General features: G+C 38.0%; 1 protein-coding gene across 3 annotated transcripts in view; it reads right to left on the bottom strand.

Annotated features, from left to right (window-relative positions):
- COG5 (component of oligomeric golgi complex 5) overlaps positions 1–17,504 on the bottom strand; it is a 307,484-nt gene that overhangs the window by 41,161 nt on the left and 248,819 nt on the right. For all 3 annotated transcript variants that reach the window (XM_073328456.1, XM_073328457.1, XM_073328458.1), the window contains 2 exons: positions 16,991–17,152; positions 15,194–15,293 (listed from right to left, as the gene is read on the bottom strand). In XM_073328456.1, the coding sequence (XP_073184557.1) occupies positions 15,194–15,293; positions 16,991–17,152 (262 nt within the window). The remainder of the gene's footprint in view (positions 1–15,193; positions 15,294–16,990; positions 17,153–17,504) is intronic.

The following is a 17,504-nucleotide window of genomic DNA, read 5'->3' as shown; positions in this document are numbered from 1 at the left end:
GAGAAGCTGGATATGAGTCAATAGTTTGCCCTTGTTGCCAAGAAGGCCAATGGCATTTTGGGATGTATAAGTAGGGGCACTGCCAGCGGATCGAGGGACATGATCATTCCTCTCTATTCGACAATGGTGAGGCCTCGTCTGGAGTACTGTGTCCAGTTTTGGGCCCCACACTATAAGAAGGATGTGGACAAATTGGAGAGAGTCCAGCGAAGGGCAACAAAAATGATTAGGGGTCTGGAACACATGACTTATGAGGAGAGGCTGAGGGAACTGGGATTGTTTCATCTACGGAAGAGAAGAATGAGGGGTGGATTTGATAGCTGCTTTTAACTACCTGAAAGGTGGATCCAAAGAGGATGGATCTAGACTACTCTCAGTGATAGCAGATGACAGGACAAGGAGTAATGTTCTCAAGTTGCAGTGGGGGAGACTTAGGTTGGATATTAGGAAAAACTTTTTCACAAGGAGGGTGGTGAAACACTGGAATGCATTACCTAGGGAGGTGGTGGAATCCCCTTCCTTAGAAGTTTTTAAGGTCAGGCTTGACAAAGCCCTGGCTGGGATGATTTAGTTGGGGATTGGTCCTGCTCTGGGCAGGGGGTTGTACTAGATGACCTCCAGAGGTCCCTTCCAACTCTGATATTCTATGATTCTATGATTCTAACTGAAAAAGTGAGTGTCTTGTCATATGACCCAAATCTGTTCTGAACAACATAACAGTTTTGGGAAAAGAAGAGCTAGTGTTCATACAGCTGGGGCAGAAGGCTTCTTGAAGGAGACAATTAAAGATTCCTAGAAGAAACAGAGGGGAAACAAAATGTGAATGAGTGTGAGATTGAAATTAACAGGTGAGAGTCCAGCAACTGTGCTAGCCAATATGTAGTCACAAAAATATTCAGAGAGAAAGCTAGGCTGGAAGTGAAAAGTTTTTTCTCAGACCTTATTCAGCAGAAGTTGAGGGCTGACAACTCAGTACTGGGTAAATCTGCCATTCACTAAAGAAGTCACAGAAAGGCACTCTGTACTTTAAGACATCTGAGGGGATCTACCAGTTCCTATGTGGAGCCCAGGTCTGCATCCAGACAGGGAAAGCCATACACCAGTACCTGGGACCAGGCTGGGGACACAAACCAAGTCAATCCAAACATAAGCAGTGGATCCAGCCCTACATCTCCAGCTAAATGCCTTACCTTATTCCTGAGACTACCTTTGGACAGAAGATAAGTATGACCCCACAATCATTAAGTACTAAAAACCTAGTTGGAGTAACATGTAAGACTTTCATTCTTAGTATCCAGCCAAGAATTCTTTAAATACACAAATAGACAAAGTTGTAATCTGAAAGACCCTGCAACCTGTGCAAGACAAGACAGAATAACTGATTCAGAATAACTTTTTACATTTTAATGTTGTACTTGAGTAATGCAATAAGAAACTTTTGCCTAATTTGAGACTTAGTTTCCTGTAACTGATAATGAATGAAATGTTGCAAACTGAATGAAATGTAAATCTGCATTTTGGTAGGTTCTGTAGTACAATGCAGGAACTTACAGAATTGCATTATGTTGTCATATGGGGGGAGGGTAGGGATAGCTCAGTGGTTTGAGCATTGGCCTGCTAAACCCAGGGTTGTAAATTCAGTCCCTGAGGGGGCCATTTAGGGTCTGGGGCCAAAAATTGGTGATTGGTCCTGCTTTGAGCAGAGGGTTGGACTAGATGACCTCCTGAAGTCCCTTCCAACCCTGATATTCTATAATGGTATGTCCTATGGGGTTTTTAAAATTAATTTCTTGCTTTTTACAGGTAGTAATGAAAATAGAATTTAGTTTACTAAATGGGTGGAGTCTTGAGTTCTCCGTCTGGCACTATACTAAATGCTAATTAATTTGGACTTTTTCTGTAGGAAAAGTCAGCCTTCTCATAAGACTTTTCAAGAGTTTAGGACTTTGTTCAACTTGAATTTCAAGTGAATAATAGTCCCTACCATGTTTGATGGTGAGTCGGGGGGGAGGCGGGGGGGGGGGCCTAGTTTGCATTCTGTCTTGCTACCACTGCCCTCAAGGGTCAAAAAACCTGACCAAGGAGGCATGGTCAGTCTTGTACTAAAGAGCTAAGACCTTGAAGCAAGTATCTTCCACAGATGGTATTTTTACAGAACTCCATTTACTTTCCTTCTCCATCATAACCTACCTCTGCAAATCCCCTCTTTTAAAGGACTACCTAGTAGCATCATAATCTAGGAGGAGTGCTGAAGAGAGCTTAATCAAACTAAGACTGAAGCAGTGCCCTCCCAGCGGAGCATCTGATCTAGCTCTAGGATCAAGAGCATAATAGTCTGTGAAAGCATGACTTGAACTCCAATTGTTTGTCTGATATTTTTCAAGAATAGACACATTCCTGATGGTCATGCTCTTATAGAATGCACTTAATCCATCTGGTACTTGTACTTCTGCTTGATCATAATAAGTTATTATAAAACACAATCCATTCAAAGAGCTTCTGACTCAACAGGGCTAGGTCCTTCAATTTCTCCCCATAAGCTATAAATAATTGGGAAGATTTACAATTAGGTTTAGTGCTTGCAAAAGATGCCCTTTTATCATCTGACCTGTGTAATTTCACCACACCTGGCAAGAATAAAGAGTTTTTTTGACATCAGTTTATCTATTTATAAGAAAAATCTGCTGCCACTGAAAGCAAAAATTTTATGTGAGGTTTTAAAATCATATTAACTTTGTGGAATACAGTATAAATAGAACTGGCCATAAGCACCTGCAACTCACTCTTTCTCCCAGCTGATGTTCTGGCCACAAAAAGAGCCATTAGCGAAAAGAGTAGGTAATCTCCCAGAGTTTTAAAAGCTAAAAGTTAAATTCAAATGCCAAAGGTTTATGAGGATCCAGACAGGTGAGAATAAGTTTTACACATCTAATTTTTTTTAAAAGAGCTCATAACGAAAGAGTGAGAAGAGATCCAACAGCCTCAAATCCATAAATAACAATAGATGCTATATGAATATATCGATGACAAAGATAACCCTGAATCTTTCAGAAACCACCTATATTCTAAGATATGGAGAACAGAACAAGTCTCAGATTTCTCCTAACAATGTAAAACTACAGTATAAGTTTCTACTTCACCACATAGGACTCTCTTGTAGAAGGTCTGGATTCCAGAAGAAACTTTTTTACCCTTTCATAAAAAATGAAAACATTTATTTTCCACTGACTCAGAAACCTCAAGATACTGATAGGGAATCCAGCGCTCCTTTTGAGATGAGAGATCTGAAATTAATGGAAGAAAGTGGATTTCTTGTACATGGCTAATGGATCTGAATACCGCACTGACAAGAGTCACACTGGACCATTTAAAATCACCTGAGCTTTTTCTCAATTTATCGTTCATTTCCTCCAGTCCTAAAGACGTTAAAGAAAGGCAGATTGCAGCCTTCCTCTAATGGAAAAAGAAAATATTCCTCTCCAACTCCAACTGTTTGCTTGCCCTGGAACAAAACCTCTTGGACAAAATATTTAGTAGTATCTAGTGGTTTTGGGTGCCCAAATGAGAGACATGGAAGAGACCCTGATTTTCGTAAGATGCTTGGCACCCACCCTCTGAAAGTCAGCACCTGTAAGATATCTGGAAAATAAGGGGCACCCAAAAACTGAGGCACTCAAATTCACTAGTCACAATTGAAAATCTTGGCCCTTGCATTTGGTGTTTTGACAGTCTGAGGTTTACCCCATTGAACCAAAATGGAGAAAGCTGTGGAGGACTTCAGAGACAATTTGTGTTGATGCTGATACTTTTGACTAAAGCCATCTAATGAATTCTTCATACCTGCCAAGTTAATCACTGAAGGATGAATCCTGTTGTGATACACTATTCCCACAGGTGAATTGCCTCCAGCCTGCCTCTACTGGTTTCCCGCACACTGGACTATTTAGAACCAACCTTCACAAGGCAGAGGAAGTGCAGAGAGCCTCTACATGGCTGCTCAATCAATCCCACAGAGGGTTACAAGACACAGAAAGCCTTTAAGCAGGACCACTACAGTGGGGTGAATTCCACCGACACATAAAAAGCATAAGCAATTTATTTAATTACCATCTGTCTTTTTAAATGACTATTGATTCAGTCATGCATTAATTCAGTTTATAGTACTTCAATTACCATTTTTAAACTGAATTAGCAAATAAGCTTTACATTGTTAAACTCTAACTTGATATCTGGTGAGAGCTATTCCAAAATAATGAAAACTCCAAAGCCTCTGAAATAAAGTGATACACATTTAATTAAATTTACTTATTTAAATTCAATATGAATCATAGAGTTTAACTTGATATGAAACCAATGAAACCACATAATATGAAATGCTACAAGCATTGTGTAATCATGCTGTTTTTCTACCTGTTATCAAAACTAGATGCTAGATTTAAAGTATAATTTTTAGTCCACTCTACCAGCAAGATAAAATATAGTACATAGTACTCCATGATGTTTAATGCCTAGTTACACCTTTTCTGTATTTTAGCAAAGAGTGTCAAAAAATATTCCACATTTGTCATGCAAATCATGATCCAGATAGCACAGGAAAACATGAAGGAAATATATGAATATTTATCTCCTAATCTCTCTTTCTAAATCACTGCAAATTCATATGAAAACATACAAGATGTGAGTAAATTTTTCAAAAGCACCTGAAGTTACTTAGGAGCACAAAACCTTGGGCTCTGAAGTCACTTATCACATAGGCACTTGTGAAAATTTTACCCAGTATGACTAATTACTCTTTCCTAATGTACCTCTAATTACTTCCAATTTAGGCCCACTGCTATCTTTAGCTTTTAATATTTTGCTAAATTAATAATCTTTATGACATTATTTTAGTGTCAAATAGCTTGCCTGTGCATGATAGTTGAGCCTGCATTATTTAATCCTTTTAATGTGACAAATATTGAATTCATGTTTGTGTGTTTTACCATTTAAATAGCATAGATGCATGTTTTTCAATGACAGTCATGTCTTCCAATTACTTATAATAGACAGTATGGACTCTAAAAAAATTACATCTCAGACAAAAGTTGGGGGTGAAGGGAGAATAGTGCCTCATGGTACTGTTGGCTTGAGGCACAATCACTGACCAGTTGAAGCCTCCCCAGAAATGTCACTTTTATTATTGTTTTGGACTGTTTGCAAGTTCATTAAATTTCATTCTACATTCCAACAGTTCACTGTCGAATATTGTGAGACAAGAGGACTCGACACATTTGCCTAGAACTGTCAGACAAATCTCATTGTTGGAAGAGGTCCTGAATAATGATTCATCCTTAAACTGAAAAAAGCATGATTCCATTTAATTCAATACCACACAATACAAGACACGTTTTAACTTTCATAAGACCACATAATAAAAGTGACAACCAGAAATTTATCTTATGTCATTATGTTAAGGGTCTAGCAATATTTCTATTACAAATAAAGGTTTCAGAGTAGCAGCTGTGTTAGTCTGTATCCACAAAAAGAACAGGAGTACTTGTGGCACCTTAGAGACTAACAAATTTATTAGAGCTTAAGCTTTCGTGGGCTACAGCCCACTTCATTGGATGCATAGAATAGAACATAAAGTAAGAAGATATATATATATATATATATACACACATACAGAGAAGGTGGAAGTTGCCATACAAACTGTAAGAGGCTAATTAATTAAGATGAGCTATTATCAGCAGGAGAAAAAAACTTGTCGTGATAATCAAGATGGCTCAACTGTCTAAATGGGCCATCTTGATTATCACAACAAAAGTTTTTTTCTTCTGCTGATAATAGCTCATCTTAATTAATTAGCCTCTTACAGTTTGTATGGCAACTTCCACCTTCACTGTATGTATACATATATCTTCTTACTATATGTTCCATTCTATGCAATTTATGAAATGGGCTGTAACCCACGAAAGCTTATGCTCTAAATAAATTTGTTAGTCTCTAAGGCGCCACAAGTACTCCTGTTCTTATTACAAATAATGTCTCTGATGGGCTCATAAAATTTGCTCCAGCAAAAGGACCATTCTAAAACCAGTAATTTTTCTGACACTATGGATCTTCACTTTTTGTGCAGAAAGATATTACCTTACGTCATTATTGCATTGCATAAGCTTATGAATAAGTACTGATAGCTTAAACTGGTTATCAGCACAAACATGGATTCTATAAATGCTCCACAACTCAACTGAAATATGAAGAAGTAATGAATAAGCCTTGCAAGTACCATCACATTCTGATGACACCTAGGAAATAACAGCACTTTTTATACAGGATCAAACTTATCTGCTCCCACCTGAATCAAGAGAAAAACATTCCAGATCCAAAAAAATGGCCAATGTCTATTAATAGAACAGTCTATGAACATACTCTGAAATCTTACAGACTACCCTATGGGTACTTAAAGGTAATTATTATAGGCCTATTTCAAGCCACATCTATATTCTAGGATGTCAGGAAATCAGCACAGTACAAGCAAATGTGTAAAAGATAAAAACATCATAAAACAGTAAGTTAACTGAAATACATCCAATAGTTCAAAATTTAAAGGGACCTCCACCTACAGTTCACAACTGGAAACGGGCACAAAAGGAACAATCAGATAGTTATGTGTCCATTACATCATTAGCACTCACAAATTTGTGCGCACAAATGTTTGTTAATGTAAAACTCCAGGTGCAAAATCAGAGACCATTTTTAAAAACACAGATGCAATGTTTATGCAAAAGTTGATGTTCTAAAGTAGCCTCTGTAACTGCATCAAGGTGTCAATAACCCAGGGTATAGAGGGCCTTACCAGACCCTTTGCTTTTCTTTAGACTTGTTGTCAAATGAGATTGGTGTGGACTGATCATCTGGCACAAGGAAGCCTGTGAACCCTCTGCTACCTGTGAAAGGGTGCTCTAGGCTGTCCCACAACAGCCCCAATGCATATAAGAGGTTTAGTGATAGGCCAAGGATGTGTTCTGAGACCCACAGCTGTAGTGTCTCTAAAACCCCAGTGAAGGGGCTGTGAAGCTGTAGCCGCTTCTATACCAGCTGATGGGCTGAATGAGCAAGAACTCTTTTGCCAATACAAGCTACATCTCCACTAGAGGTGTTTGCTGATATAGCTATACTGGTAAACCCTTGATAGTGCAGACAAGGCCTTAGACTTTTTTTCATTTCCCAAAGGAGAAAACAGAATTGTGGTCCCCCTACAACAACAGTTTTCAGTTTCACTAGTCTTGTTAGTTTTTGTTTTTTTCTCAAACTGTTTGACAGAAAAGGGGGAAGTAACAGGGGGCATCTATTAAGCTAGAAACTTTCTGCCCTATGTCTTCCTAAACAGCAAAATCCTGCTGAACCTAAAGTTAAGGGCTCAAAAAAGCTCTTATTTCCATATATCCTGTTTTCTAAGAAGTTACATAACTGAATAGTCTGAAAGCCAATCACTTGTACCAGGGTCTTTTTTATTCTCAACATTTTCTTTTTAAATCACCCTTTCCTTTTACATTTTTGCTCTCCTTAATAATCTTAGTGGCTGAGCCACAATCTTCCATTACAAACTCTGGGTCAGTCATGGTTCTTTCATCATTGTAGATTCTGTATAAATACTTCTTGCATTCTGGCTGTGAACAAAATAATCCACTGCACATATTTAGCTCTTCATTCCCTTGATTCATCATGTCACACACTTTTTCCTTTACAAATGACATTGTGAAATTCCATTTAAAGATGGTGTTGCTTTCTCGGTTCAGAGTTTAAGCTGAAGTAATTGTTATTTTTGCATTCCACATTGGCTTTTTAGCATTTTCTTCCCTTAATCTCTTCTATGAAATGATACTTACACAATAAGTAAAAGCAGCGATCATTCTAGATTACGTTTAAAAATTTAAAACAAAAAGGAATAACAGAGGCCATTTTATTGGCTCTCACCCTCTGTGGAAGATCAATGAAGCCATAATTACCAAATTATAGTAATTACCATAATTACCAAAAATGAGAATTTTCTAAATTACATTAACCAGAGGCATATACCACACCTTGTGACTACCAACTATTTGACTCAAGACTGAGATGAAGAATCAGATGCTAATTATCACAAAAGTTTCTGACAATGGATGGGTGGATATGCAGGAAGGTGGCTTCTCCATTGATGCTCAGTAATTACTTTCCGGTTGTTTTTTTTTTTTTAAACCATACTTTGAGACAAGATCAGCTTTTTTGCAGTAAATTTAAAAGTTGAAAAGATATTTTCTGGAAATGTATAAAAATGTCCATATCCTCCTCAAGCTTAAAGGAAGAAAATAATTTGTTACGACTGGTTCTGAATGCTGGCCAGTAGGTCAAAGACATTTAAGAACAAGGTGTTAATGCTACATACCTGTTAAAAATGGGAAATTGAAAAAAAAAATCACTGTTACTGGCAGCAAGGGCTTAATAATTTGCAACAATATTAAAGACCACATTTGTAGTTCAAGGCATTACCTAAGGGAAACACAGAGCTTTTCACCTGCCCATCAAGTTCAAATATAGTACAAGTCTGTAGACTAGGTGAGATAAAATGATTGTCTCAGTTTTGTTCCTAATGGACAGGTATCCACTTAGTAAAACCACCACAATGTGTTTCTCTAACTGGCAATCTTATTGGCAGTCTCAGTAAGGAGACCAGTGATAGAATGACTTTGAGACAAGATATACTCCTCACTCCAAGAACTGGTCTCTCTAGAGAAATACTGAAATGCAACGGCAGGAAAATACACTGAGCCAAACCTGTTCTGTGGGTAAATGAAGACTTCATTCAAGAATGGCAATCGTGGAATTCCCTTTGAATTACATATTCTTGTTAACTGTAAATAACGTATTTGGAGTTGAGATACTACAGCGATGGGCAGTCTAAAAATACCTTAAATGATAGACAGATGGCTGAGGAATATCTGTCCATCTGGATATTAAACTCACTAAAAATAGGACATTAAATTAAAGGAGGCATTAAAGTGCACTAGCATCCAATGCTACATAAACTGTATTGGCATAAAAATGTATTGGATTAAGGAAACCAATGGAACAGACTTACTATTCAAGGTACCTATGCTATCAATCCAACAACATTTTGAGTTGCCAAGTACTCACCACCACCCCAGAGTGTATAATCTGTGCTCTTTCCTGGGTCTCAACTATGCACTTGTGTTAGATAGGTTGGTTGAAAATCGTGGCTCAGTCACTTATGGCTGATAAGGGATACAGAAGGAAAGTTACATAGAGGGAGCATACCTCTGAAATATCCCTCATTTTCAGTGATGTTGCTTTTAGCTCCAATAAGTGCCGGCTCTAGGTTTTTTGCCGCCCCAAGCAAAAAAAAAAAAGGGTGGCCAGAATGCCGCCCCTGGAATTGTGCCACCCCAAGCACATGCTTGCTTTGCTGGTGCCTAGAGCCAGTCCTGGTTCCAATATTATATATGTTCCACAGAAACTTGGCATCTCCCTCACATTTACCGTTTACACCAGAAATAAAGAACTACTAAACTGAGGTTATAGAAAGAATTTTATACTGAAGGATGGAATCCCGCAGCATATTAAGTTTCACACATGAATAATTTGTTTGTGCCCCTCATTCTGGGCCTTTCTTTGACAAACATTGTGCCCCACATTTGGGCATTGGCTATGATAGCAAGTGAAGTCCTGAAGCAAGTGAAGCAGTCACAAGGTTTTATTGCTTCACAGATTCTTAAGTAACAGAGTTCAAAGACATGCACTAACATCAGAGCAACAGCGCAGATCAGTTTTATTGCATAGCCTTGCCATAGACAAGACAGACACATTTTGCCAATGTGAGAAGTGAGAAGTATCAGAGAAATTAGATCCTGCAGAAGTTGATAGCATAATTCTCTCGACCTGCCAAGAAAATCAAGTGGGTGAGTTGATTTTTACAACTCTGCCTCTGCAAATTATTCTATTTGTTTGTTCATTGGTCAAAAGACACCAGGCCAATTTGTACCTGCCTGTTAAGTCTTGTGCGGGAGGGGGAGGGGGGATGAGGGAGGAGGCAGCAAGCCAGAGCCTCCATAGCAATGACAATAAGATAGAAGGTGTAACAGTGGGATTCTGATTTAAATTAATACCAATGCCTGACAGGATGATTGTGACTTTGGAAAAAAAATAATTGAAAGAGGTCCCTGGGTTCAAAAGGCATGAGAACCACATCTTCTCTCGGCAACTGAACTTTCATGCTCACAGTACAACACGTTTTATCTATGTGCAAAGGGTGGGTGCGTTAGTGTATTTTAATCCACCCACATGCACAGCTGAACAGAAATAGCACCAAAGTAAAAGAACATACAGTACTTACATTACCACTCACAAACTGTGAGCTAACTGAAATCATCACTCAAAATGAAGGAAGAATGAAGAAAAAAAATCTAAAAATACTCTAGGCAATAATCTGCACTGGGAAGGGGACAGACAAGATAACCCAACATGTCTTTTCAATCTAATTTCTCTAAAAATCTTTGGATCTTGGAATTTATTTTTCTGCATTATCTAACATGTATACTGACAATGGTATGAATTTAGACCAGGGTTTCCAAAACGTACAAGCTTTTGGCCTTTTCAGGGACAAATGTTTCACCACCCTCTCTTCCCAAGACCTCTAGTTCGAACCATGAACACAAGAAACATGTCTAACTGCAATCAGACCAAAACGGAACTTTAATTATAAAGGAATCGCAACATTTTAAATCCATTCAAAATTCAGTGCAGTAGATGAGCCGACTTGTTGGTGAAAATTGCGCCCCGGGAGGTTGAACTGGAAAAATACACTTTTGCTTCAGCTTCAATCAGCAGGTGATTGTGACACTTTCATTTTTTCACAAGCAGCAAAGAGAAACCTGACTTGCAGAGATTTAAGGACAAAGTGGGATGAGAACTTTCAAGGCTTCTGCTCCTAAAGCTGGGTTTGCCTCCACCTTCAGAGATAGCCAAAAGTTAAGCTCCTGGCTAGGGAAAGTCATGACCGGGACATGTCGCTGGAAAGGCCTGTCACTGTGTCTTAGAAAAGCGCAGTTATTGCTACCAGCTCTATGGCATCTTATGAAGAGGTTGGTGAGCCACCTCTTTCCCTTCTGTGGGTCTGCAAGAAGTAATTTCATAGGTGGTTCTGAAATTCCCTGTGATACAGATTTATGAGTCCCTGATGGTTGCCAACCAGCTCCTCAGTTCCGTGAAGTCTAAAACAACAGGAAATGACTAAAAGTTTCCTCTCTGTGCTCAGGAAATACAACTACCAACTTTTCTGATTTACTTTCCTACTCTATCGTGCGCAGACAGAAAATTCCTATTTCCAGCTCTGGAGAGAAGAGTTCAGATCTTTTTGGAAACCAATGATGTCAGCCAGGCTGACTAAGTGAGCCGCCCAACATGAATTATCAAAGGTATTAGCAAGTGAAGAAGGATGATCACTCTACAAATCTGTACTTCTGCTCTTAATTCAGAGTCAAGTTAGTACTTTATCTCATGTGAGACACCTCACAAGGAATTGCTAGTGAAGGAAACCCATGTCAACACAGAACAAAGCAAAGAGTCAAGAATTTAGTGAAGTTCACTCCTTTAATTGCTTCGCAAAGGACACGATAGAGCAGTGGTGCCCAACCTTATTACACAGGAAGGCCACATAAATCTAAGCACATCCTCATGTGGGCCAAACAGATTCTACATATTTTAATAAGATTTAAAGTCACCTGAATTGATTTATATTTTAAGTTCAGCTTGTTTTGTATGTATTTAGCTAAGCTGTTTCTATGTACAATATTGTCTGTTTACACATGTGTGTAAACTAAAATGATATAAACATGACAACAAAATGCTAATGAAATGGCCGTTAATATACTGTGTTGAAGCAGGTCACAGGCCTTCTGAAATGCTCTGGTGGGCCATATACAGCCCGCGGACCTTAAGTTGGACACTCCCATCACAGAGAATAAGAGAAGCCAGCATGGCCTCTATAAAGAAAAAAACATGCCTTTCTAATTTAATAGCATGCCAATGTAATAGTTAATAAAGGCAAACCAGTTGACAATTTATTTAGTCTTTCAGTCTTTTGCAAAGTCCTTCACAAGAGGCTATTAAGGAAATTAAGGAGCCATCTGATGTCATAGATTAGAAATTGGCTATGAAACAGAAAACTAAGAGTAAGACTAAAAGGGTCAATTTTCAACATGGCAAAAGGGTAACACTGGGAGCTCAAAGGTTCTATACTAGATTCATGCTAGGTACTGTTTCATATATTTATTAATGATCTAGAAAAGAATGACCAGAATGCTGGAAAAATTTTCTGCAGACAAAATTATTTAGATTAATCAAAATTAGATATTGCTACTATTACTAATAAAAGAACAGTTAGGAACTTCAGAGAGACGTCACAGCACTAGGTGAATGGGAAACACAATGGAAAATGAAATGCAGTGTTGACAAATACACCAAAATCTGAATTAGCTACATGCATTGCTAGTTTCTAAACTAAATGTACAAACTCAGAGCATCAGTGAGAAATAGGGTGACCAGATGTCCCAATTTCATATAGTCTGGATATTCAAGGCTTTGTCTTATGTAAGTGCCTTTTAACCCCCACCCCCATCCTGATTTTTCACATTTGCTAGTGAGAGAGCATCTTAATTAAAAAACTCTGCTCAGTGAGCAGCAGTTGTGTTAAAAAAAGCAAACAAAACATCAGAATGTATAGAGAATGACAGAAAAACATAACACCTTCACCAGGAATATGATATTCAGTTCTGGCCACCTGCTCTCTCTCATATCTATAACAACATAAAATCAACTCAAAATTGAAACAAAATGTTATGATCAATCCAAAACAATTTTTTTTACTGAATTTTCTTTTGAAGAACTTTGACATTTTTGGGGTTTGTTTCAATTTGGAATTAAACCATATTTCAAAATCTCAAAATCCTTTATAAAACAGAATTTCCATCCTCTGAACAGCTCTAGTTCTAATGCACCTTTGCAAGAGAGAAATTTTTCAATAGAACCATCAGAATCATACTTCACACACACTAGAACCTGTGCAGCACCTCAGCTAACTCATCAAGCTGAAATGCTAAGTAGTCGTTTATCTTGGGTTTGGAAATCTGTTGCTTTCAGACATTCTCAGCCATAACTCTAGTGTGAAGTGAATCAGTGTTATTTGACAGAGGCACTGTTTGCCATCTGGTAGCTGCTTCAGGTCCTAGAAGTTTTGATAATATGAATACTGAGTAGGCAAAAATAAGATTTTTCTGTAGTTGTATAGTATACGATTTACAGTGTTGCATGGTTTGTAGAAATACTAGAAAATAGGCCCGACGGACATAAGTATTCTCTCATACTGCCAGTTTGAGTAAATCAGATCTCTTGATTTTTCAAGGTTTCAAGTTTGTTCCCCCAAAACTCCTCGGATTTATCTTCCCATGATGGATGCTCAGTTGCTAAATAAAGCAACAAAGTTGAAGGCTTCATGCTCTCTCACCTAGCACTTCAGAACACAGTGTGGTTTCAAACCAATTGATGTAAAGCCACACATTATCATACTTTTGCATTTTCTTTTTTTCCTTTTTGAGTTGTCTTTGGAACAACATGCTGCTTTACTAGGCACGAAATGATCCATCTTTCTGAATAACTCAGCCAGAAATGAGCTCCAACAAAGACTGGGTAGCGTGAAATATTCTCATAGGAGGCACGGTGCCCATTTGCAGCTGACATGTCTGGTGTCCAGATCATTGACATGTGGGCACAGGTATTTTGTGTTGTACAAAGTAAGTGATATTGTTAATGTGGCTTGTGCTGTATTGTAACAGGTAAATCCAAGCACACATACAGAGGTACAAGTTTGCTGTTTTATTTTCAAAGGCTATAGCAACCTACTTCTTGCACTAATATGCACTGACAGTCTAGCTGGAGTTATAAAATCAGAACATAGTGACTCTAAAGGGAGGCCCCATTATAGGGCTTTATGTTGTGTATCAATTTAAAAAATCATTTAAGTGTATTAATTATTTTCAAAATGTTAGCTTTTCTGCATGACCTGCCATGGACCAATCCCCTACCATACCCTTCAGTCTCCTTGAGGTTGCCCAGCCCACATTTTGGAAAACCCTGATGTAAAGCATTCAGTAGAAATGGTCACTTGGCAACCAAAATATTTACCAATGCTTTTCAATTTTTTACAGCCCATTCAAGTATGGTACATGCCTGAAAGGTAAACAGAACCCTAATAGCAGAGGTATTTTATAGTAAATTGCTGTGTAACTGTATCAGCAGGCATCCACTATCAAGTTTCTGTCACTGAATGAACATTACAGTGCAGTACTTGAATTTCAGTGAAATCTGATCTGCCTACAGAACTAGAGCTGTTTAAGAAAATACCTCACTAACACATGTAAGTAACCAAAACAGCCACTTACATTGTGTATAAAAAGTTTTCCTATTGCAGGAAGAAGGTTTTTTAAAATTTAAACTGATGTTTGCAACAAAAGTATGAAAACACTGACATCAGAACTCATGGGAAAATTGTACATATATTTAAAAAACCAAAATGGTTCCTCTTACAATTCCAATCACTATACTTCCAAATGTTGGTTTCTTGCTGCTCTACTGCTGTCCAATTTCACACTAGGTAGCAGTGCATGGCAAATAGTCAGGAATGTGTGACATGACAATAACCAAGCTCAAAATTGAGCACCATTTAAATGCACACTTGTGAAAAATATGCCTGAATTTTGATCCAAATAAGGGTCCCAAACTGAAAATTTTATTTGCATGTACTAGGATTTAAATACAACAAATAAGAGGTATTATTTAACAGACAGACCATCAAGTGTTAGTAGCCATTACACTAAATTTTAATTCCACTGCAAAACAACTAAAATCCTGACATTTCAGTTTATAGTCAACAGGGCAAGTTCTGCTTTGACTTACATACACACAAATCCCACTGCAGTCGATGGGTCTGCATGGGTGTAACCAAGAGCAGAATTTAACTCAAAATGCATTCAATACAATGGAAAGTGCATTCAATAGTTTTATGTACTAGGATTCCAGTGCCGTTATTTTAATAAATCTGTGACAAAAAGAAAACACTGTATCTTTAAAAACATTATTTAGAAATTGAAAAATTACTTACAAGCTGCTCAGATTTTACACCATATAGTTGTATGGTCTTTGCCACGTTTTTTGAAACAGCTAAACTGAGGTTTGGGTCCACAGCAGCCACATTTAACTCGCTAGAAAAAAAGGAGATAGATCCTAATTAAAACTAAATAGTCCAGATTGTAACAAATGAACTATTAATAACTAGTAACATGGCATGTCAGTTGGAGGAGAATAGTATATACAACCAAAACTCTATGAGGCACAATGGTTCAATTTACAGTTTAACAAGTCTATTCAGGAATTTTATGAGCAGAGTGTATCACTTCCCATTCTGATGCTAAGAAAGAACTCACAGTGAGTAAATTCGGTACTGCAGCATGTATGCTAAAATGATACTATTCCCATTGGGTTCAAAATATTGACTTCAATGCATTACTTGGCAAGCAGAATTTGGTAGAGGCAAGCACAGAGCCATTCACAGATGAGGCTGAGAGTAAACTATGCAGAGATTCCAAGGTGCGGTCTTTGTTTGTCACAACTAATAGGCTTTACTGTAAGCACAATATGCAGTACAAGGGACCCCAAAATAGATGGAAGACAACAAACTGAAGAAAACAACAAGAAATTATGGTCCAAATCACTTCCTGGGGAATCCCTGTAGGAGGATGAGCGCTGACTCCTCAGCACTATTTCCCTCACCCTCCTGGAATCCCACAGAAATCCATCTGCTAGGGTTCCATCTACAAGGAGCTCTGCAGAAATTTGAGGGCAAGGATAGAGATAGCTATCCAAGCAGCATTATCCCCCTATGGGTCATGTTGCCAGAGGTAATCCTCCAAGCATTGGGGAGATGTGAAGATTCACAGAATTGGGAAGCCTCACCCTTAGAGAACTTCACAGGGCCCTAAACTTCACTAGCTAGACAACTCAGTTTTCCTGTCCTTTGTGAAGTTATCCTACTTCCTCTGCAAGATGGGGCATCAGGGCCATAAATATGTGCAATACAGTCCAAACCAGCGATACTGAGTCAGAGGCTCGGGAGCCGCAAGTGGCTCTTTAATGTGTTTCCTGTGGCTCTCTGCACCACATTAATTTAAAACACTGTGTGATTTACTGTGGCTCTTTTGGGTAACGTTGATTGCTAATTTGGCTCCTGAAGTCTGATTATCACTCGTCCAAATCCTAAAATGAGATGAGCCCTTGTAATTCCGACTGAAGACAACAAGAGCTGTAAGAGTTCAGCATTTTTCACAATATTAACACATCCAGTAAATTACATAGAATGCTACCTATTTGGACTGTTTGGACCAGTCCTTGCTAAATAGACTAAAACACTGAAATCAGGGATTAATGAAAATGTTCCATTTGTGATTTAAACATTTCAGTTTACTTTTTCTAACTGGGATATTCCTCTTCATTTACTATTCTTGTTATTTCATTCTTTATGCAACAGATTGTTTTAATCAGAGATTTAGTTTATAGCCAAGCAAATATCTTCCCTTTCGTATATTCAGAATAATTTAGTTGTAACACATTTACACTAGATTTAAAATTGCTCTTTCTTACTGGATTTTAAGCACAATCATGTGAGTAAAATTACTTATGTGCATGCTTGCAGACAGCAGACCACATATGAATATTTCAGAATTACTCCTGCACAACAAGAATCAACAGTTGAACCCTGATTTAATTTCAGTGCTAATAACTTCTATAATTAAAGGGGAAATCAAACATTTACTGTTAATGAAGTTTCATTTCCACAATTTTAATATAGAAAATAAAAAGACATGGTGCAGATTACATGTTGCAATATATTATAACCACTTACCTTGCTATAGTTTTAATGATGCTGTCCAGTTCATCAGTGGAAGGAGGATTCCGACCCCCAGGGGGAAATACAAGGTTGATGGGGTCAAAGAGTCGAGATAATGACTTTGACAAATAAGCAGCTTCATAAGGTTGTAATGAGTCTTTCAAGGCTTTTTCTGAACTGTGGGCATAAAACAGCATTATCATTTTCTAAAGTTGAAATATATAGTAGCAAGTTGAGGCTGGGACTCCTCTAGAGCTTATAAACTCTGCAGGAGCCAGAGAGCTATATATAGCACCCAGAAGATACTTTTTCCCTTGAAGTAAATAACTGTTCAGTTAGCGTCCCTACATAGTTCAACACAGCTCTGTGCACTAGCTCCCCATGAGGCCTATTGTATGAAACAACTTTGGCGTCCCTAAACCAAGTTATTCTTGAGATATGCAACATTAAAAACATGAGGAAAGTGTTCCAAAAGTGGGATCAGAGCCTTTTTCTGACGTCACATATCTCATAACAGATGGCCTGAGCC

Source organism: Lepidochelys kempii, chromosome 1 (genome assembly GCF_965140285.1).
Source record: "Lepidochelys kempii isolate rLepKem1 chromosome 1, rLepKem1.hap1, whole genome shotgun sequence".
In the NCBI taxonomy this organism is placed as follows: Eukaryota; Metazoa; Chordata; order Testudines; family Cheloniidae; genus Lepidochelys; species Lepidochelys kempii.
Note: the sequence above shows the minus strand (reverse complement) of the source record. Positions and strands in the feature narration are given on the sequence as shown.